The 22,614-nt window shown below is 43.3% G+C and overlaps 1 protein-coding gene across 4 annotated transcripts in view; it reads left to right on the top strand.

The window, feature by feature from the left end:
- The window catches only part of GALNTL5 (polypeptide N-acetylgalactosaminyltransferase like 5), a 108,088-nt gene that overhangs the window by 54,237 nt on the left and 31,237 nt on the right, over positions 1-22,614 (top strand). For all 4 annotated transcript variants that reach the window (XM_069587186.1, XM_069587189.1, XM_069587188.1 and 1 more), the window contains 4 exons: positions 233-319; positions 2,747-3,047; positions 10,248-10,368; positions 18,897-19,063. In XM_069587186.1, coding sequence (XP_069443287.1) covers positions 2,786-3,047; positions 10,248-10,368; positions 18,897-19,063 — 550 coding nt within the window. In that variant the 5' untranslated portion in view covers positions 233-319; positions 2,747-2,785. The remainder of the gene's footprint in view (positions 1-232; positions 320-2,746; positions 3,048-10,247; positions 10,369-18,896; positions 19,064-22,614) is intronic.

The raw sequence follows: 22,614 nt of genomic DNA on the forward strand, positions 1-22,614 counted from the left end.
TACATTTTAAAACTCAGTGACCATAAATGCAGATTTAGTTTAGGGCTTTGGCTTCTTGGTGTGTGTGTGCGTGTGTGCGTGTGTTAGTGATTTTTAGCAGCATTCTTTTCTATTTTACTACATTCTTTTCATTAACTCAAGGGGTTTTTTTAATGCATTTAAAATTTTACTTGCTATACATACAAATTATCTTTGAAATATGTTTTAACAAATTAATTCTGTATTTTTCCAGCACGTAAGTTTTAGTGAAGAAAATAATCGAACATGATTTCCTTCTGAGACGGCAGAGTTGAAAAGCCAATCACAGACCTATCTCTTGGTAGGAGACGTTTTCTGTGTTTTGCGGGAGTGTGGGGGAGGGTGCTGGGGTGGGGAGGATGGGAGACGAGGTCCATGTTCCTCTGCTTTAAGAAAATCTAATGTAGGATAATGTTGGTAAAATAAGAAGTCTGGAGGGAGAGAGATTTTTATGTGGTCACATCTTAAGAAAACTTTCCCCAAGTGTTCTTTTTATATGTATATGTTTTCATTTTATATTGGAGTATAGGGAAGACCTGGTAGTTCAGCGGTAAATCCCAATGCAGGAGGCATGGGTTCAATTACTGGGTTGGGAAGATCCCCTGGAGAAGGGCATGGCTACCCACTCCTGTATTCTTGCCTGGAGAATCCCAAGAACAGAGGAGTTTGGTGGGCTACAGTCCATAAGGTCCCAAAGAATCAAACAAGATTGAGCAACAAAAGGGCAACAAACAGTTGATTTACAACACTGTGTCAGTTTCAGGTACACAGCAGTGTGATTCAGTTACACATACACCTATACCTATTCTTTCCCATTTTTTCTTAGTATGGTAGAATTCCAGAGAATATCAATTTATTGTTCAGTGATACATCTATCATATGAATTCATGTGTATATTTTGTACACTAAACTTGGTGGCCTCCCTTCACTATTTTCTCCTTTAACTAGTTTCTAATTGCTTTTGGGTTTTGGAGAACCTCAAAACAGAAGTCTCTTAAAATGACATTTAATAGGTCATAAGCTTCATTCTCTTTCCAGTTCCTTTAACCCGCCCATTTTCCCTCATTAGAAGTTAGCTTCTTCTCTTACACATTGGATATTTCTTCTTTTTATAAGTAAGTAACTTATTTGGTTGCTCTGGGCCTCTGTTGGTTACATGCAGGCTTCCTCTAGTCGCGTTGCCCAGGCGTCTCATTGCGCTGGTTTCTCTTGTTGCAAAGCACAGGCTTTAGGCACACGGGCTCCAGTAGCTGCAACATGGCAGCTCAGTAGTTGTGTCTAGTAGGCTGAGTTGCTCCTTGGCATGTGGGATCTTCCAGGACCAAGGATTGAACCTGTGTCCCCTGCATTGTCAGGCAGATTCTTATCCACTGTACCACCAAGGAAATCCCGATACTTCTTTCCTTAATCGAGTATTTCATTTTTGAAGGGATTATTCATTCAATCAGCAAAACTTTATTGTGCGACCAAGATCTTGGTGAGGGTGTTAGGTCCTCTGTCCTGAGAGAATGCTCCTGTGTTAGCAAACTACCGAATCCAGCTTTATACGCCCACTCCCTTTACCTGGCATCCTCAGGACTCCACCCAGACACAGGCCCTGACTCCACTGGTGGTGATGCCTGGGCCCTGCAGATCTCAGGAACAGACTCTCCTCCCTGGGGGTGGGTCTTGCACTTTCCCGGCCAAGCTATGATGTGACTTGGCCCACGTTACTGAGCCGGTGGCCAGGAGTGGACTTGAGACCGAGATTTAAAGCGGCTGCAGCATTCCACAGTCCCATCAGTGGGGTTCACACTGCTCCTTGCCCACTTTTTTTCCACTATGGGATGTTGCGTGTTTTCATTAATACATTTCTAACGGTCTGATTGGGGCTTCCCTGGTAGCTCAGCTGGTAAAGAATCCACCTGCAATGCAGGAGACCCTGGTTTGATTCCTGGGTTGAGAAGATCTCCTGGAGAAGGGATAGGCTACCCACTCCAGTATTCTTCGGCTTCCCTGGTGGCTCAGATGGTAAAGAATCTGCCGGCAATTCGGGAAACCTGGGTTCAATCCCTGGGTCAGGAATATCGCCTGGAAAAGGGCATGCCAACCCACTCCAGGATCCTTGCCTGGAGAATCCCCATGGACAGAGGAGCCTGGTGGGTGACAGTCCACGGGGTCGCACAGACTAAGCGACTAAGCAACAGCAAGCAACAGTCTGACTAGCGTCAGATCTGCTTTTTAAAAACAAAGACCGATGCTATCACTCCTACATGGGCTGAGCACGTATAGGGATGAAAAACCCTTCTTTCACATTTTTTTCCTTTAGTTTTATCTCAGGAGTTTGGGTCAATGGCTTTAAATGATATTGTGTGTTTTATCAGCATGTTATACATTTTGACTTTAAAAAATCTTATGAGGGGACTTCCCTGGGGATCCACACTCCCAATGCAGGGGGCCTGGGTTTGATCCCTGGTCAGGGAACTAGATCCCACACGCTGTTACTAACAGCCCACACTCGACATGAAGATCCTGCATGGCACAACTACAGCCCAGCAGAAATCTTAGGAATATGGAGTTTTAAGAGGTTTTTTCCTAAGGGTACACTTTATCTTATCAAAGTAGGAGATAAGCGCTGATGTCAAAATGATCCTGTTTTAAAAACACTGTAAACTGAATTTAAGCCAAGTAGATGATCTCAAACGATGAAAATATCTAATACAGCTTCTCGTAAATCCTTCTGGTTTAGGAACTATTAAAATGGACCTTCAAAAATGCTAGGTTTACAATGAGAAATGTTATAATTCAGAGCTTACTCTGTGCCTCCTTGACATTCGGCATCTGGATAGCCGTCTTTAGTATTTATCTTCACTACAATCATGTGAAGAAGCAAGAGAAGACCCAGGAGAAAGGAAATCCATTAATTTGGTCCCTTGGAGAAAAACTGCGAAGCAAAGCTGACTCAGTGCACATACCGAGAGCTTACAACGTGAGGGTGCAAAGGGCTAGGGAAGATGAACCTGCAGAACCGAAGTCGTCGTTAAGATTAGGTAAGTATTTTGATTTCCCCTGTTAGCCACAGTAAGGGAAAAATATACCATAAGTTGAAGACTGGGAAGAGGAAGAGACTGCCCTTTTTAGAGCAATGCAATTTTAAATTACGAAGTATTTCATATATGTTCATATATATATAACCACAGAGAGAAAATAACACAAACAGGCTTGTATGTATTTGCCTCATAAATGTGAGAATTTTAAAGTAATTTGCTATATTTGCTTCAGATAGCTTTCTGTGTTTCTAAGAAATAAATTTTAATAGGTACAGTAAAAAAACATCACCCCCATTCTTCCTCCTCCGTGGATATCTTCCTCATTTTCTTTAAGCAAAGTATAGCATGTATTTGAAGTGTATTTGTAGCTGTTCTAGAATAAATTGCAGTGCCACTATGAATATTCACATATAAGTCTTTGTATAAAAACATTCTGTTTCTCTTAGGTAAATACCTTGGTATAGGATAGATGGTTCATATGGAAGCTGTACGCTTCACTTTTTCTAAATCCGGCTTATACATCTGGAAGTTCTCAGTTCCCATACTGTTGAAGCCTAGCTTGAAGGATTTTGAGCATTACCTTGCTAGCATGTGAGATGAGCTCAATTGTGTGGTAGTTTGAGCATCCTTTGGCATTGCCCTTCTTTGGGATTGGAATGAAAACTGACCTTTTCCAGTCCTGTGAACACAGCTGAGTTTTCCAAATTTGCTGACAAATTGCGTGCCGCACTTTCACAGCATCATCTTTTAGGATTTGAAATCGCTCAACTGGAATTCCATCACCTCCGCTAGCTTTGTTCGTAGTAATGCTTCTTAAGGCCCACTTGACTTCACACTTCAGGTTGTCCGGCTCTGGGTGAGTGACCACAGGATAGTGGTTGTCCAATCTTTAAGACCGATTTTGTATAGTTTTTCTGTGTATTCCTGCCACCTCTTCTTAATCTCTTCTGCTTCAGTTAGGTCCTTAGAATTTCTGTCCTTTATTGTGTCCATCTTTGCATGAAATGTTCCCTTGGTATCTCCAATTTTCTAGAAGAGATCTCTAGTCTTTCCCATTCTATTGTTCTCTATTTCTTTGCATTGTTCACTTAAGAAGACTTTTTTATCTCTCCTTGCTATTCTCTGGAACTCTGCATTCGGTTGGGTGTATCTTTCCCTGTCTCCCTTGCCTTTCACTTCTCTTCTTTTCTCAGCTAAATTTGCAAAGCCTTCTCAGACAACCGCTTTGCCTTCTTGCATTTCTTTGGGATGGTTTTGGTCAATACCTCCTGTACAATGTTACAAACCTCAGTCCACAGTTCTTCAGGCACTCTACCATATCTAATCCCTGGAATCTATTTTTCACTTCCACTATAATTACAAGGGATTTGATTTAGATCATACCTGAATGGCCTAGTGGTTTTCCCTACTTTCTTCAACTTAAGCCTGAACTTTGTAATAAGGAGCTCATGATCTGTGCCACAGTCAGCTCCAGGTCTTGTCATGATCTGAACCCCTGTCATTCATTGGATCATAGAGAAAGCAAGGGAATTCAAGAGAAACTTATACTTCATTGACTACACTAAAGACTGACTGTATGGATCACAAGAAACTGTGGAAAATTCTTATGCAATTCGATGTATGCAAGTCAAGAAGCAACAGTTAGGACTGGACACGGAACAATGGACTGGTTCAAAATTGTGAAAGGAGTATGTCAAGGCTGTATATTGTCACCCTACTTATTTAACTTATGTGCAAAGTACATCATGAGAAATGCTGGTCTGGGTGACTTATAGCTGGAATCAAGATTGCCAGGAGAAATATCAACAACCTCAGATATGCAGATGATACCATTCCAATGGGAGAAAGCAAAGAGGGACTGAAGGGCCTCTTGATGAGGGTGAAAGAAGAGAGTGAAAAAGCTGGCTTAAAACTTAACAGTCAAAAACCTAAGATCATGGCATCTGGTCGCATCACTTCATGGCAAAGAGAAGGGGAAAAAGTAGAAGCAGTGACAGATTTTGTTTTCTTGAACTCCAAAATCAGGGCGGACGGTTGACTACAGCCATGAAATTAAAAGACACTTGCTCCTTGGAAGAAAAACTATGACAAACCTGGACAGTGTATTAAAAAGCAGAGATATCACTTTACCAACAAAGGTCCATATAGTTAAAGCTATGCTTTTTCCAGTAGTCATGTACAGATGTCAGAATAGGACCATAAAGAAGGCTGGGGGACAAAGAACTGATGCTTTCAAACTGTGGTGCTGGAGAAGACTCTTGAGAGTCCTTTGGACTGCAAGGAGATCCAACCAGTCAATCGTAAAAGAAATCAGTCCTGAATAGCCATCGGAAGGACTGATGCTGAAGGTAGGGCTCCAATACTTTGGCCAGCCGATGTAAAGGACTGACTCATTGGAAAAGACCCTGATGCTGGGAAAGATTGAAGGCAGGAGGAGAAGCGGACGACAGAGGATGAGAGGGTTGGATGGCAGCACTGACTCAATGGACATGGGTTTGAGCAAGCTCCAGGAGTTAATGAAGGACAGGGAAGCCTGGCTGCTGCCGTCTGTGGGGTTGCAAAGAGTCGTACATGACTTAGCAACTGAACCACAGCAAAATGCTCACCTTTAAAGAAAATGACAAACTGTGTTCCAAAGTAAGGGTGCCAGTGCCTATTCCCTTCAGCAGTGGAGGAGAATCCATCTTCTCCAGATTGGTCAACACCTTACCTGGCCAGATATTTAGAGTTTAGCCATTATGATGGGTGAGAAATGGCAGGTATCAGTGTAGCCTTAATTTGCATTTTCCTACGACTAAGGGTTTTTGAGCACCTTTTCATGTGGTTGATGGCCACACATCATCTTTTATAAGGGGCTTCTCCTAGTCTTCCGTCCATCTTCTCATTCATTTCTGGCTGTGCGGGGTCCTTGTGGCCGCGTGGGCTTTTCTCTGGCTGAGGCGAGTGGGGGTTACTCTCTAGCTGTGGTGTGTGAGCTTCTTTATCTCAGAGCTTGGGCTCTAGGAGCTGGGACTTCAGTAGTTTTGGCACTTGGGCTTAGCTACTCGGAACCATGTGGTATCTTCTGTGACCAGGGATCAAACCTGTGTCTAATGCATTGGCAGGCGGATTCTTTACCACTGAACCACCAGGGAAGCCCCTGTCCATTTTCAAATTGGGATGTTTGTCTTCTGATTTCTAAGACTTTAAAGATTGGGATTTCTAAGACTTTATATATGCTAGTTTCAAATCCTTTGATACGTGAGTTGCAAATATTTTGCACAAGTCTGTGCCTTCTCTTTTCATTCTTTTTAAAATTGAGATGTAATTGGTATATAATATTGAGCTTGTTTTAAGTGTACAACGATGATTTTATATATGTATACATTACAAGCGCTTCCCCAGGAGGTTAGCAGTAACGAATCTGCCTGCAATGCAAGAGAGGCGGGTTCTATCCCTGAGTTGGGAAGATCCCCTGGAGGAGGGCATGAAACCTACTCCAGTATTCTTACCTGGAGAATCCCATGGACAGAGGAGCCTGGTGGGCCACATACAGTCCATAGGGTCACAAAGATTAGACAGGACTGAAGGGACTGAGCAGGCACGTATGCACACATATATTGCAAAACAGATCAGTTCAGTTCAGTCGCTCAGTCGTGTCCGACTCTTTGTGACCCCATGAATCGCAGCACGCCAGGCCTCCCTGTCCATCACCAACTCCCAGAGTCCACCCAAAGCCATGTGCATCGAGTCGATGATGCCATCCAACCATCTCATCCTCTGTCCTCTCCTTCTCCTCCTGCCCTCAATCTTTCCCAGCATTAGGGTCTTTTCAAATGAGTCAGCTCTTCACATCAGGTGGCCAAAGTATTGGAGTTTCAGCTTCAACATCAGTCCTTCCAATGAACACCCAGGACTGATCTCCTTTAGGATGGACTGGTTGTATCTCCTTGCAGTCCAAGGGACTCTCAGGAGTCTTCTCCAACGCCACAGTTGAAAAGCATCAATTCTTCAGTGCTCACCTTTCTTTATAGTCCAACTCTCACATCCATTCATGACTACTGGAAAAGCCGTAGCCTTGACTAGATGGACTTTTGTTGGCAAAGTAATGTCTCTGCTTTTTAATATGCTGTCTAGGTTGGTCATAACTTAGTTACCACAATAAATTTCATTAACATCCATCATCACACAGTTAAATTTTTTTCATGTGATGACAACTTTTAAGATCTACTCTCTCAGCAACTTTCAAGTATACAATACAGTATATAATAGAGTATGTTAACTGTAGTCACCATGCTGTACATTTTTATTCTCTTTTGAAGGGTTTTATTCAAGAAGCATTATAAAATAAAAGGTGCCTTTTATAAAATAAGCCAGGTGCCACAGTGGGAAAGAATTCGTCTGCCAAAACAGGAGACACAAAAGATGTGGGTTCAATCCCTGGGTCAGGAGGATCCCCTGGAGTAGGAAATGGCAATGCACTCCAGGCTTCTTGCCTCAAAAAGTACCAGGACAGAGGAGCCTGGTGGGCCACAGTCCATGGGGTCAGAAAGAGTTGGACATGATGGAACACAGCACATATTCCAGAAGCAAAATTTACTACTCCCTAGTGAGGAGGAGAGCCTGATTTCAATTCTTTTCGGTTTCTTTGAGGTTTATTTTATCATCCAGGATATGGTCTATCTTGGTGAATGCTCTATGGATACTTGAAAAAAAAAATTGTATTCTGATATTGTTAGGTGAAGTGCTTCATGTATAAATATAATCTCAATTAGATCTGGTTGGCTGATTGTATTGTTCAGTTCTTCTGTATCCTTGCTGCATTTTTGGCTGGTAGTTCTGACAGTTGTTAAGAGTGGGTGTTGAAGACCCGGATTATAATTGTGGGTTTGTCTGTTTCTACTTTCAACTCTACTGGGCTTTGTTTCACGTATTTTTGCAGCTGGTTTTTGGCATGCTTCTATTTAGGATCATCATGTATTAGTCCCTGGAGAAGGAAATGGCAACCCACTCCAGTACTCTTGCCTGGAAATTCCACGGACGGAAGAGCCTGGCGGGCTGCAGTCCACGGGGTCAAAGAGAGTTGGATACTGCGGAGCAGCTGAGCACGCGTGTGTATTCCTGGGAGCCACAGGGGGCGCTGTGGTTCTCCCGTTGGTGCCGGTTGGCCTAGAGCGGCTGTTGCCGGAAGTTTTCGGTGGTTCTGTTTGTCCCCTTTCCCGGCCCCGGGGCTAGGTGGAACAGGCTTAGCTGGGAGCTTGTTTTGCCTGCGCCTATTAGTGGTTCCTCTTGCAGGTTCTGACAGCGCCCTGTCTGAGAAGGGGACGACGGAGAATGAGATGGTTGGCTGGCATCACCGACCCAATGGACATGAGTTTGAGTAAACTCTGGGAGATGGTGATGGACAGGGAGGTCTGGCGTGCAGCGGTCCATGGGTCGCCAAGAGTCGGAGACGACTGAGCGACTGAACTGAACTGCACCGACCTGAAGTCTGGGATTTACGGGAGGCAACAAAGAAATCAGGAGCCCACTGTGTCCTTCCTCCAGTCCTGAGACCCCTAGCCAACCTGGCCCCTTACCTCCATGTTTCAGGGAACCCCCACGCTTGTCTGCTGTGTCATGCCAAGGATTTTTTTAGGTGTAAGAAAGAGGACCTAAAAGAAATAGGTTTACTGCTTTTTGATGGGAACCCGCTTTAAAAGCAACATAGAATTTATATCAGTTTTGGAAGACATTCCTGGGGCAATGGAAAAGACAGTTCATTCTCCCATAAACAGAGCACAATATAAATCTACCAAGGACACTTAACTAATTGCATCATTCCAGTTTCTGACTTTTTCTCTGATTCACAGGTGTTCTTAAAAAATTCTGTTTCTGTTTATTTGTGGCAGTATATATTGATATATTTAAAGTGTTTTCTTTAAGCATTTTGTTGCAGCATTATTTGATGTCTACAAGCTCATGACTATTAAATCTTTATTGTAACTTACTGTAAGTATAAAATGACTTTCTGTGTTGTCCTTCCAGTGAATTCTATACTTTAAAAAATATTTTGACTCCTGTATTCTTTGACCATTCTTCCACTTTTAACCATATTAGTTCATCTTATTTATCTTTTATGGTTTCATTTTGGTTTTTATTACCATCTAAGAGGTTTTTTTTTTTTTTAAATCTTTTAATGGAAAATTCCCCTGGAGAAGGAAATGGCAACCCACCCCAGTACTCTTGCCTAGAAAATTCCATGGATGGAGAAGCCTGGTGGGCTACAGTCCATGGGGTCGCAAAGAGTCAGACATGACTGAGCGACTTCACTTTCTTTCACTTTATGCCAACTTTATTTATTGTTATGACTAATGGGCTTCCCTGGTGACTCAGTTGGTAAAGAGTCTACCTGCAATGGGCAAGACCCAGGTTCAATCCCTGTGTTGGGAAGATCCCCTGGAGAAGGCCGTGGCATCCCAATCCAGTATTCTTGCCTGGAGAATTCCATGGACAGAGCAGCCTGTTGGGCTGCAGTCTGTGGGGTCACTAAGAGTCAGACTCGACCGAGTGACTAACACTGCTGCACACTGATGTGCTGGCTGTCCTCGGTCATCTTGTTGTATTCTCTCAAACAGTTTTGGAAGAGGGACTAGCTCTCACCTTCCCTAAACCCCTCAGTCGATATAGCTTCACAGGACAGTTGTGAATCATGATGTGACCCAGGAGGCCGAGCACATACTTCTCTGGAGAGACTGAATGACTGAGGGTAACTCATTGTTCAGGTTTTGCTAAGGGCTCTGCGGAGAAGGCGATGGCACTCCACTCCAGTACTCTTGCCTGGAAAATCCCATGGACGGTGGAGCCTGGTGGGCTACAGTCCATGGGGTCGCTTAGAGTCAGACGTGACTGAGCGACTTCACTTTCACTTTTCACTTTCACGGACTGGAGAAGGAAATGGCAACACACTCCAGTGTTCTTGCCTGGAGAATCTCAGGGACGGGGGAGCCTAGTGGGCTGCCGTCTATGGGGTCGCACAGGGTTGGACACGACTGAAGCGACTTAGCAGCAGCAGCGTGAATCCTTTGATTTTAACCTTGTCGTCTGGGCATAGTTTAGGTTCCACAAAAACTACTCTGACATGTTATACAGGGAGTGAATTCAGGATATCTTTGTTATTGTCCTTTATCAATGTGACGGTGGTAAACCTATACTTATGTGACTTAACACCTTTTCTTTCAGGTGAGAATTTTAACTATTCAATCCCAGAACTTATTCATGGATATTCAACATATGGATTTAATCACATTATCAGTAAAAACTTGGGCCACTACAGAAGCGTGCCAGATACGAGGAATGTCATGTATGTTCCCTCTGATTTTTTTTTTTTTACATATTACATATTCATTTCAGATAGACAACATAATGATTTGATATTTGTATTTATTGCAAAATGATCATCACAGTAAGTCTAAGTAACACTGATCACCATACACAGGGGCTTCCCCAGTGGCTCCGTGGTAAAGAACCCACCTGCAGTGCAGGAGACACTGGTTTGATCCCTGGGTCAGGAAGATCCCCTGGAGAAAGGCACGACAACCCTCTCCAGTACTCTTGCCTGGAAAATTCCATGGCCAGAGGAGCCTGGTGGGCTACAGTCCATAGAGTCCAAAAGAGTCAGACCAGACTGAAGGGACTGAACCCAGCACGGGGGCGCCATACATAATACATTTTCTTTTTCCTTGTGATGAGAACTTTTAAGATCCTCTTTTCTGGTAACTTTCAAATATGCCATACAGTGTTTTCAGCTACAGTTGCCATCTTGTACCTTACATCCCCGTGACATTTATTCTACAACTGGAATTTTGTAGCTTTCGTGTCTCCTTCACCTACCTCTGGCAACCACCAATCTCTTCTTTATATCTATGAACTTGTTTTTTGGGGAGAGAGGTACTGTTTCTTGTTCCTTTGTTTTAGATTCTATGCATAGGTGAGATCTTGTGGTATTTGTCTTTCTCCGACTTGTTTCACTTAGCAAAATGCCCTCAAGATCCATTCATGTTCTTGCAAATGGCGAGATTTCCTCCTTTTTAATGGATGAACTTTATAGATAGATATAGATCATATTTTCTCTATCCCTTCACCACTCATAAACACTTAGGTTGATTCCATCTCTTGGCTCTTGTAAATAATGCTGTAATGAACAAGGTGGGTGCATATATCTTTTTGAGTTAGTGCTTTTGTTTTCTTCAGATAAATACCCAAAGGAGAAATTTCTGGCTCAGTTCTATTTTTAATTTTTTGAGGAACTTCCAATACTGGTTTTCTATAGTAGTTGAACCAATTTACATTCCCACCAATGGTGCACAAGGATTCCCTTTTCTCCACGTCCCCCCAACACTTGTTACTTCTTGGATGTTTGATAAGAGCCTTTCAGACAGCTGTGAAGTGGTATGTCATTGTGGTTTTGATTTAAGTTTTCCTGATGATTTGTGATGTTGAGCATCTTTTCATGTGCCTGTTGCCCATTTATATGTCTTCTTTGGGGAAAAAAAATGTCTCTTCCAATCCTCTGCCCATTTTCAAATCTGATTGGTTTGTTTTTTCGCTATTAAGTTGTGTGACTTCTTTACATATGTTAGATATTAACACCCTATCAGATATATGATTTGCAAGTATTTTCCCCTGTTCAGTAGGTTGCCTTTTTGTTTCCTTGAAGGTTTCCTTCGCTGTGCAGAAGCTTTTTCGTTTGATACAGTTCCGCTTGTTTATTATTGCTTTTGTTACTTTGCTTTTGGTGTCATATCCAGAAAAATTCAAGACTGATGTCAAAGAGCTTACTGCCTATCTTTTCTTCTAGGAGATTAACAGTTTTAGGTCTTATATTCATTTCATTCATTTCTAATTAACTTAAGAATATGGTATAAGATAGAGATCCAATTTCCTTCTTTGCATGTGGCTGTTCAGTTTTTCCAATTATTCAAGAGACTTTTCCCCACATTTTATATTCTTGGCTCATTTGTTTGAGCTCATTGTAATGTAAATTAATTGACCATATGTGTGGGTTTATTTCTGGGCTTTCTACTCTGTTCCATTGATCTGTGTGTTTGTTTTTCATGCCAGTACCATACTGTTTTGATCACTATAGCAATCTATGAAGTTTCCAATTCCTCCACCTTTTTGCCAACTCTTAGTGTGAACAGTCTTTAATTTTGGCCAGTTGAATGAGTGTGTAGTGGGATCTCACTGAGGTTCAATTTGCATTTTCCTGATATCTAACGATATTGTGCATCTCTTTATGTGTTTACTTGCTATCTGTGTATCTTCTTTATATTTTGCCCATTTTAAATTTAAACTTCAAATATTTTGCCTGTTTTGAAATTGGATTATTTCTTTTCTTATTATTGAGTTTTGGGAAATTTTTTATATATTTAAGTGTAAGACCTTTATCATATATATAATTGCAAATATTTCCTCCTAGTCCATGGTTTGTGTTTTCATTCTCTCAATAGTTAGTGCTTTTTGAAAAACAAACGTTTTTCATTTTAATGGAGTTCAATATTTTTTATAATTTGTTTCTGCTTTCAGCCCAGGATCACAAAAATTTATTCACTGGATTTTCTCTGAAGATGATCATGACATCTGCACTTTTCCTTCTTCCTTTCCAGTCTGGATGCTTTTCTTTGTCTTAGCTTATCACACTGGCTAAAATCTCTAGTACAGTGTTGAACAGAAGGGGTGATATTGGACAGCCTTGCTGTGTTCTTGATCTTAACACTCCGTTTTTCACCAGTGAGTATGACGTTATCTTTAGGCTTCTCATAGATGCTCTTTTCCAGGTGGCAGAAATTCCCTTCTGTTCCTAGTTTGTTAGGAGTTTTTCATCAGATGGATATTAGATTTTGTCACACCCTTTTCTGTGCATTGAGGTGTGTGTGTCTTTAGCTTGTAAAGATGGTAAATTATGTTGATTTTCTAATGTTAAACAGAGGTTACATTTATGGGATATCCCCTGCTTGGTCATGATGCCTTATCCTCTTTATATATTATTGCATTTGATTTTGCTGAAATTCCAAAATTTTGTTTGGAATTTTATATCAGTGTTTGTAAAGAGTGCTATTGAACATCCTTGTCTGGTTTTATCATCAGAGTGTTGTTGGCCTTGTAGAATGAGTTGGGAATTATTTTTTTAGGAATTAATTTTTTAATGTTTGTGATTGACTTCTGCTAAATACCTTTGATTACACTAAAGACATTTCTTTCTGTTCCTTCACTTGAAATTTTCTCCTTTATTTATTAACATTCATTTTCCTTCCCTTTCTTTAAAAACAATTCTTCTCATGGGTGTGTCAGAATAATGCCAGAGGATTCTGGAGGAGCAACAGAATTTCTCTCTTGGTAGCAGAGTCCACTTCTGGCATGTTCAATGACTGGCCAAAGCTATGGCAATTGAGAGTGGGTTTATTTTGACTTAGGATTTTATTCTAATCAGAAATGACTGCTAAATTCTGTCAAATAATTTCTTAGCATGATCACTATGGCTTTCTCCCATCAAATTATTGGTAACTTATGTTGAGCCATCCTTACATTCCTGAAATAAACTAACCTTAGTTATACTATTTTTCTAAAATGCTGTTTTATTTGATCTGCTAATATTTTGTCTAATTGTTTTGACCTGTATAGATTAGATTAGTTTGTATCAGTGTTCCTCAGAAGTCTACAATTTCTCTGTGAAAATTTTAAAATTTTGTGTCCTTGGAGATGTGAGCAGTCAATTAATATATAGTCGCACTGGCTAGTCAGGGCTTCCCCAGTGGTGCTCGTGGTAAAGAACCCGCCTGCCAGTGCAGGAGATGGAAGAGATGAGGGCTCAATCCCTGGGTTGAGAAGAGCCCCTGGAGGAGGGCATGGCAACCCACTCCAGGATTCTTGCCTGGAGAATCCCGTGAATAGAGGAGCCTGGTGAGTCACCTGCAATGGAGGAGACACAAGAGATGCAAGTTCAATCCCTGGGTAAGAAAGATCTCCTGGAGAAGGAAATGGCAACCTACTCCAGTATTCCTTTTTTTTTTTTTTCTACTCCAGTATTCTTGCCTGGAGGATTCCGTGGACAAGGGAGCCCGGAGGGCTAGAGTCCACGGGTAACAAAGAGTCGAACACGACTGAGCATGCACCACCACCACCACCTCCAAGAGCTTATGAACACAAGGTTGACTTTCGTTTGCATATGCATATTTGGGAAACATTAAAGTCACTGAAATCAGCCCTGGAGGGTTGACAGTTCTTTTCTTCTGAGCCTATGCAAGACTCAGGTTTAAGAAACTCTGCTTTGTTTTTCTTCTTTGAGTTACTGTCATCAGATTTTTATATCAAATTTATACTGCTGCTGCTGCTGCTGCTAAGTCACTTCAGTCATGTCCGACTCTGTGCAACCCCATAGATGGCAGCCCATCAGGCTCCCCCGTCCCTGGGATTCTCCAGGCAAGAACACTGGAGTGGGTTGCCATTTCCTTCTCCAATGCAGGAAGTGAAAAGTGAGAGTGAAGTCACTCAGTCGTGTCCGACTCTTTGCGACCTCATGGACTGCAGCCCACCAGGCTCCTCCGTCCATGGGATTTTCCAGGCAAGAGTACTGGAGTGGGGTGCCATTGCCTTCTCCTAGTTCCACAAAATGAATTTATATGTTTTCTCTATATCTCTATGCTCTATATCATTGAAATGTCATCATTATGTATTTCTTATTTTGAAATGGAACTTGTCTGGTAATTATGAATCACTGCTCCATTTTCTGCTGTCAGACATGGAAAAGTTTAGTTTTTTTCTAAGATTATTGATTGTTCTGCTCAGGCTTTCTATTTCTAGGGTCTATTCAGAGCTATCTATTTTAATAAAAATCTTCTTCATTTACTTTCAAATCTATTGGCTTAAAGTTCACACATCCTGTTTTCGTAATTCTCTTTCACCTTTTCTGGCACCTTGCGTTCATTCTCATTCTTATTTTTGTACATTTTTCTTCTCGATTTCAAAAGCTTGGTAGAAATTGATATATATTAGTCATCTTTCAGAAAACTATCTTTTGCTTTGATTTATCAATTTTACCTTTTTTGTCTTCTAACTTGTTAGTTTCCAGTTGCCTTTATGGGGTTGTGTCTTCTTTCTTTTGATGCATTTTTGTGGTCTTTTTGCCCTTCTATAAGGTTAAAATAGTTTATTTCATCTCTTCCTTAGATGATAATAATACGTTTATAAGTCTTCGTTTTATTCTGACTAGGATTTAGCTATGTACATTACATTTTTTTTTAACAGTTCTTTCTTTAGAGAGTCATACTTGGCTGCGCTGGGTCTTTGTTGCTGCGTGTGCTTTCCCTAGTTGTGGCGAACAGGGGCTTCTCTCTAGTCATGGGGGACGAGCTCCTCCCTGTGCTGGCTCCTCTTGTTGCGGAGCACGGGCCTTGGCACTCGGCCTCCAGTGGTTGCGGCTTGCCGGCTCTGCGGCACGGGCCCAGTAGTGGAGGCACCTGGGCTTTGTTGCTCCCCAGCATGCGGGATCGTGCCAGACCAAGGATCAGAACCATGTCTCCTGCAACGGCTGGCAGATTCTTCACCACTGAGTCGCCAGGGAAGCCCTATACATTAGGTTTTAACATGCTGTGTTTTCAGGCTTGCAAATCTCTAAATTGTTATTGTCGTTTGGTCACTAAGTTGGGTTCAACTCTCTGCAACCCCATGGACTGCAGCACGCCAGGCCCTATGCCCCAGAGTTTGCTCAAATTCATGTCCATTGAGTCAGTGACGCTATCTAATCATCTCATCCTTTGCTGGCCCCTTCTCCTTTTGCCTTCAGTCTTTCTCAGCATCTTTTCCAATGAGTCAGCTCTTCACATCAGGTGGCCAAAGTATTGGAGCCTCAGCTTCAGCATCAGTCCTTCTAATACTATTCAGGGTTGATTTCCTTTAGGATTGACTGCTTTGATCTCCTTGCAGTCCAAGGGACTCTCAAGAATCTTCTCCAGGACCAGTTTAGAAAGCATCACTTCTTCGGCGCTCAGCCTTCTTTACGGTCCAGCTTCCCATCTGTACGTGATTACCGGAAGAACCATGGCTTTGACTAGATGGACCTTTGTCGGCAAAGTGATATGTCTGCTTTTTTAATACGCTGTCTAGGTTTGTCATAGCACTCCTTCCTAAATAATTTGCAGTTTATTTCTCTTTGATCCAAGACTTATTTAGAAAAGTGGGTTTTGTTTAAGATTGGATTTAGGCAAGTTCCCCCTGACCTCCCTGCCATGGCCATAATTTAACAGTTTGCTGCAGCTGCTGCTGCTGCTAAGTTGCTTCAGTCGTGTCCGACCCTGTGTGACCCCATAACGGCAGCCCACCAGGCTCCCCTGTCCCTGGGATTCTCCAGGCAAGAACACTGGAGTGGGTTGCCATTTCCTTCTCCAATGCGTGAAACTGAAAAGTGAGAGTGAAGTCGCTCAGTCATGTCTGACTCTTTGCGACCCCATGGACTGCAGCCTACCAGGCTCCTCTGCCAATGGGATTTTCCAGACACAAGTACTGGAATGGGTTGCCAATGCCTTCTCCAGTTGAACAGTTTAGGCAAGTAAATAACTGTTTACAGAATGGTTTATCAGTCACTTATCAAGATGTTTTTTCTAACATGCTTAGAGGACTGTCATTTCGTGTATTTGCCCGCTAGACCCTTCTGACTCAGAGTGTGGTCTGAGGACCAGTAGCACCGGGAGCCCCTAGAAGCGTGTCAGCCCTGCTGAATACCAGGCCCGACCCCAGACGTACTTAATCAGAATATGCATCTGGAAAGAAGCTCAGGAGTGTTTCTGCACATTAAAGTGCAACATTCTTCAGCTGGGTTGGTAGAGCTGCTATAATAAGCCTCCATAAACTGGCATGCTCCAATGACAGCCATTTGTTGTCTCACGGGTCTCTGGAGGCTGGGAAATCAGAAACCTTGGTTGGCAGGGTGGGTTCTTTTCTGGGCTGCGGGGGGGGGATGGTGCAGGCCCCTCTTCTTGGCTTAGGGATGACCCTTTTCTTCCTGTGTCTCTTCACATTGCCGGGTACCCTCAGGTCCCCTTTTTGTAAGGACACCAGCCTTACTAGATGGGCCGCCCGGATGACCTCTCGCTTATTACAGCAACCCCATTTCCAGATTGGGTCGTATTCTGGGGTCCTGGTGGTTAGAATGTGGAGTAGGGGGACACGAGTCAACCCCTAACAGTCCTGCTTTAACTAGACCGTTGGGAATCGCGTTAGCGAAGCACAAAACCAGCTAAACATGGACAACCAAGCACTTGTCCAAATTACCTTCACCCTGAAAAGAAACGTATTTAGGCCCGAGAGGTTTTCTGTACAGAAAGACCACAGCAACATTCAGCAGTTAATTTTGGAGAAACCCATACACGTTAGGTTTCTCTTAGCGGTTTACACTCACGTGATGTGAATTCAGGCTCCTTCAGTATCATTGTCTCGTTCCTCTGAAGGGGCTCAATTTGCAGTTTTCTCAAAATGATAAACTTGGACTAGATAGAATATTAGCGCTGTGATCAAGTGGCCTGAGTTCACCGTCTCTCTCATTCTTGGGGTGGTACCCTCGCCCCCTCATTCCCGTCTCTCATCTACTTATTCTTTGATGAGACAGTGATCTTAGGCTTCCCAGGTGGCAGGAGTGATAAAGAATCCGCGTGCCAATGCAGGAGACACAAGAGGATATGGGCTTGATCCCTGGGCCAAGAAGATCCCCTGGAGTAGGAGAGGACATCCACTCCAGTATTCTTCCTGAAAACCCCCTGGACAGAAGAGCCTGGAGGACTACAGTCCCTGGGGGTGCAAACAGTCAGACACGACTGAGCACACACGTGCACAAGGCAGTGATCTCACCGGAGGGTCGGCCTTTTGATCTACCTGTTTCTGGGAAGCCAGTGCAGGGGGCCCGACCTCCAGCCCTGGGCAACTAGACCCCACACGTCACAACTAAGAGTGTGCGTGCCGGAACGCTGCAGCTGCATAACCCACGTGCTGCAAGGAAGACTGAAGATCGAGCGCGCCACGACTAAGACCCAGTGAACCCAGATAAATGAATGTTAAGAAAGAGAAGACGAGCAGAAATGGAGCATGTCTGAGTGACTTTCAAACCTCTAGTGAGAATTGCTCTTGAATGCTCCAGGAGCCTGCCTGTCACTAGGTCCTGCGGGACCTTTGGGTCCCCTTTTCAATGTACCTCTTTCTTAAGCTTAAGCTAGTTCCAATTGTCGTTTACAACCAAAATATTTCAAAACACAACCCAATAAGGAAGCAATCCAAACAATGCTTAATAGCTAAAAATTAATATTACTAAAATTCAGTGTCCATATTTCCCTTAAGTGCACAAAAAAATAATAAAACATTTTTAGCCAGATCCTTGGAAGAAATCTAATTGCACCATATCCATTATTACATTTCTTTGTTCCAACAGACTATACAAGTGTAGGAATAGCACATGGATTTTCTTTGAAGACAGGACAATAAAGTTAATTTAACCTTTTAATGTGTATAAGCTTATTAATTCATTTTATAATAGAAATGAAAATGTAGGTATAATTTAAGTTTATACTATATCCAAAGTAGAACTAATTTTATCAAAACAGAGTCTCAGGAAAAAGCAATTATGATGGGCATTAAGAAGGGGGGAATGATCTAGACAATATTAGAACAACATAAGACGTTTAAAGAAATTTTTGTATCTTAATTTTTGTGTTTTAAAAGTACTGTCACCTCATCATCATAATCATCAATTAAAGGAATAAAGAGGAAAATGTGAATAAAGTGTTTCAATGAGTCCTCAAAACATCTAATGCTTTTAGATGAATAATTTTCTTCCTCTGTCTGCAGGTGTCGGAAAAAAACGTACCCGGCCAGACTGCCTACTGCCAGCATCATCATTTGTTTCCACAATGAAGAATTTAGTGCCTTGTTTCGAACACTGTCCAGCGTCATGGCCCTCACTCCACAGTATATCCTGGAAGAAATTATTTTGGTAGACGACATGAGTGATTTTGGTAAGAGAGAATGCTGACCATCTTTCTAACCGTCTATCTCTGCGGCACTTGAGTTATTTTATACAAAAAACATTTTTGGTGGGTGTCGAGGCAGGCACTTTGGAGCACTGATGGTGATGTGAGAGTCTGGTCCCTGACCTTCTGGTTGGGCTAATGGGGTGGCTAGCACTTCAGATAAACGGGGGGGTAAGCTGGTCTTTAGAGGTCGTGGATGACGTTGAAGAAGTGATGTCTAGGATGGATCAACAACAAGCTTTTACTGTGTAGCACAAGGAACTATATTCACTATCCGGTGATAAACCATAATGGAAAAAAATTAAAAAGAATATACATAAGTGAATCACTACAGTAGAAATTAACAGTAGAAATTTCTGTGCCGTAGAAATTAACACAACATTGTAAATCAACTCTACTTCAAGAAAGTAGCATTTTTTTCAAAAGTGACATCTGAACTGAGATGAGTTGAGATTACATAGATGAAAGGGAAGGAGAAGGTATTTTAGGCAGAGAAAATGGCCCAGAGGCCACAGAAAATATGGTGAGTTTGGAATAGTTTTTTATTTTATGTAGGGTGTGTGTGTGTGTGGGTGTGTGTGTGTGTGTATGGACTCAATCAAGTCCTTCTCTTTGCTGCCCCATGGACTGTTGCCTGCCAGGCTCCTCTGTCCATGGAGTTTTCCAGGCAAGAATACTGGAGTGGGTTGCCATTTCCTTCTCCAGGAGATCTTCCCCACCCAGGAATCAAACCTGTGTTTCTTAGGTCTCCTGCCTTGGCAGGCGGATTCCTTACCGCCATCTCACTGGGAAAGGGCTTATGTAAATTATGTATGAGTATAGTTTTAGGAGGGAGGGGGTGGGCATGAAACCAGAAATGAAAAAAGTAGCCCCTCATGAAGGCATTGTTTGAATTTTATTTGGAGAAAATGGGGAATGATTCCAAGACTTAATGTAGGGTAATGACACAATCCAGGTGCTTTACATTAAAGAATTCTAATCACACCAACTACACTCAAGGGTTTATTCCTTCATGTTCACTGATTTTAAAGAACTAGAATGCTAGAACAAAATCTTCTGAGCTCCATTTAGCATTTGAACTCAGTTGTCTGTTTTACAACTTAATTCCAAACCTGAGGCAAGCCGGGAGGACCCAGATGAAGGATAAGCTCTCTGCGGTCTGCAGGTTGCCTGTGGGGTCCATTTCTCATGGAAGCAATGCATGCATATTGGATACTACCGAAAGGTTTACCTAATCTACTGTGAATCTGACCCACCATGGGCTGGGACAGGAAAAAGAGGGGGAGCAACGGAAGGAAGAAGAAGAGACAAGGGAAGAAAAGAAGAGGAGGCTCACCCTTCGAGAAGCAACTGAGATGCACCAACTCAAAAGTGAAATGGGGACTTCCTTTGTGGTTCAGCGGTTAAGAATTCACCTGCCAGCGCAGGGGACACAGGTTCGATCCCTGATCTGGGGAGATCCCACATGCTGCAGGGCAACCCAGCCTGTGCGCCACAACTACTGAGCCTGGACGCCTAGAGGCCACGATCTGCGACAAGAGAAGCCACCACAGCGAGAAGCCCATGCACTGCAAGTAAAGAGTAGACCCCTGCTCCCCACAAGAGAGAAAGCCTGTGCACAGCCAGAAAGACCCGTGCAGCCAAAAAAAACAGTGGAATGGGACCCGAGCTAGTGTCGGCTCCATTTAGGAATTTCACTCATTGGCCAGGCACTGTATGCAGGCCAGGAAGCAACAGTTAGAACTGGACGTGGAACAACAGACTGGTTCCAAATCGGGAAAGGAGTATGTCAAGACTGTATATTGTCACCCTGCTTATTTAACTTCTATGCAGAGTGCTTCACGCGAAATGCCGGGCTGGATGAAGCACAAGCTGGAATCAATATTGCCAGGAGAAATATCAATAACCTCAGATATGCAGATGACACTACCCTTATGGCAGAAAGTGAAGAACTAAAGAGCCTCTTGATGAAAGTGAAAGAGGAGAGTGAAGAAGTTGGCTTAAAACTCAACATTCAGAAAACGAAGATCATGGCATCCAGTCCCATCACTTCTGGGCAAATAGATGGGGAAACAATGGAAACAGTGAGAGACTTTATTTTTATTTGGGCTCCAAAATCACTGCAGATGGTGACTGCAGCCATGACATTAAAAGATGCTTGCTCCTTGGAAGAAAAGCTATGACTCCTTGGAAGAAAAGCTATGACCAACCTAGACAGCATATTAAAAAGTAGGGACATTACTTTGCCAACCAAGGTCCATCTAGTCAAAGCTATAGTTTTTCCAGTAGCCATGTATGGATGTGAGAGTTGGACTATAAAGAAAGCTGAGCACCGAAGAATTGATGCTTTTGAACTGTGGTGCTGGAGAAGACTCTTGAGAGTCCCTTGGACTGCAAGGAGATCCAACCAGTTCATCCAAAAGAAAATCAGTCCTGAATATTCATTGGAAGGACTGATGCTGAGGCTGAAACTCCAGTATTCTGGCCACCTGATTCGAAGAACTGTCTCATTTGAAGACCCTGATGCTGGGAAGGATGGAAGGCAGGAGGAGAAGAGGAGGACAGAGGATGAGATGGTTGGATGGCATCACCGACTTGATGGACATGAGTTTGAGTAAGCTCCAGGAGTTGGTGATGGACAGGGAGGCCTGGCGTGCTGCCGTCCATGGGGTCGCAAAGAGTCGGACAGGGCTGCGCGGCTGAACTGGACTGTGTAGGAGCCACGCTAGTCCGAGGAGTCCAGCACTGTTTATCTCTGGCTTTGTGCATGGGGTGGGGGGTGCGGAAGGACGGCTAGGTTCCTCATCTGACTGAGCGACACATCTGGCCACATGTGGGGCAAAAGGCCCCAGTAAAGCCAGGAGCAGGCGGCAGGGGGATCTTTGCTGGACTGTGAAGTCTAACGTCTCACCCAGAGGATGAAGATCCTGCCATGGACGTGCAGTCCCAGGAGGACCGAGAAACTCCCAGGGGCCCCAGCCTTCCAGAACTGTGCCAAGAGTTCAGAGACACACCTGGAGGTCTGCCCAGATGTCCTTTAGGCATCAGAGGACTCGCCACTGATGGCTGAGAGGTGGTGGACCAGATACTCCACTTCTCCTGGATCCACAGCCACCGATGGGTGGTCATTTCACCCGCCCCACCAAGGAGCTTAGTCCTGGGCCCACACAGAACCTCAAGCACAGGAAATGCAGGAAATGGGGTGTTCTGTGTCCTGATGGTGCTCAGGGTTGATGCACCCCCACTTTTAATCCACCGTGATTTCCTGTGGGCTCTAGGAGAACTCTCTTGAACTACAGCTAGTCTTTTCTGGCTCATACCAGTAGGTACTGGTGATGGAGTCCCTCAGCTTGGGATGGCAGGGGTCGGGAGCCCAGACAACCACCTCCATTGAGTTACATGAGAGGCATGTCCAGGGCTGACCTGCTACCGTCCACCTTTCTCATAGTCCTGGTCCCTCTTGACTACACACAAGCGGCATGGCCATCTCCTGAATGACTCAAAGCCTCCACTTCATGTCAGCGATGACCGCTGCC

This window comes from Ovis canadensis, chromosome 4, assembly GCF_042477335.2.
Source record: "Ovis canadensis isolate MfBH-ARS-UI-01 breed Bighorn chromosome 4, ARS-UI_OviCan_v2, whole genome shotgun sequence".
Taxonomy (NCBI): Eukaryota; Metazoa; Chordata; class Mammalia; order Artiodactyla; family Bovidae; genus Ovis; species Ovis canadensis.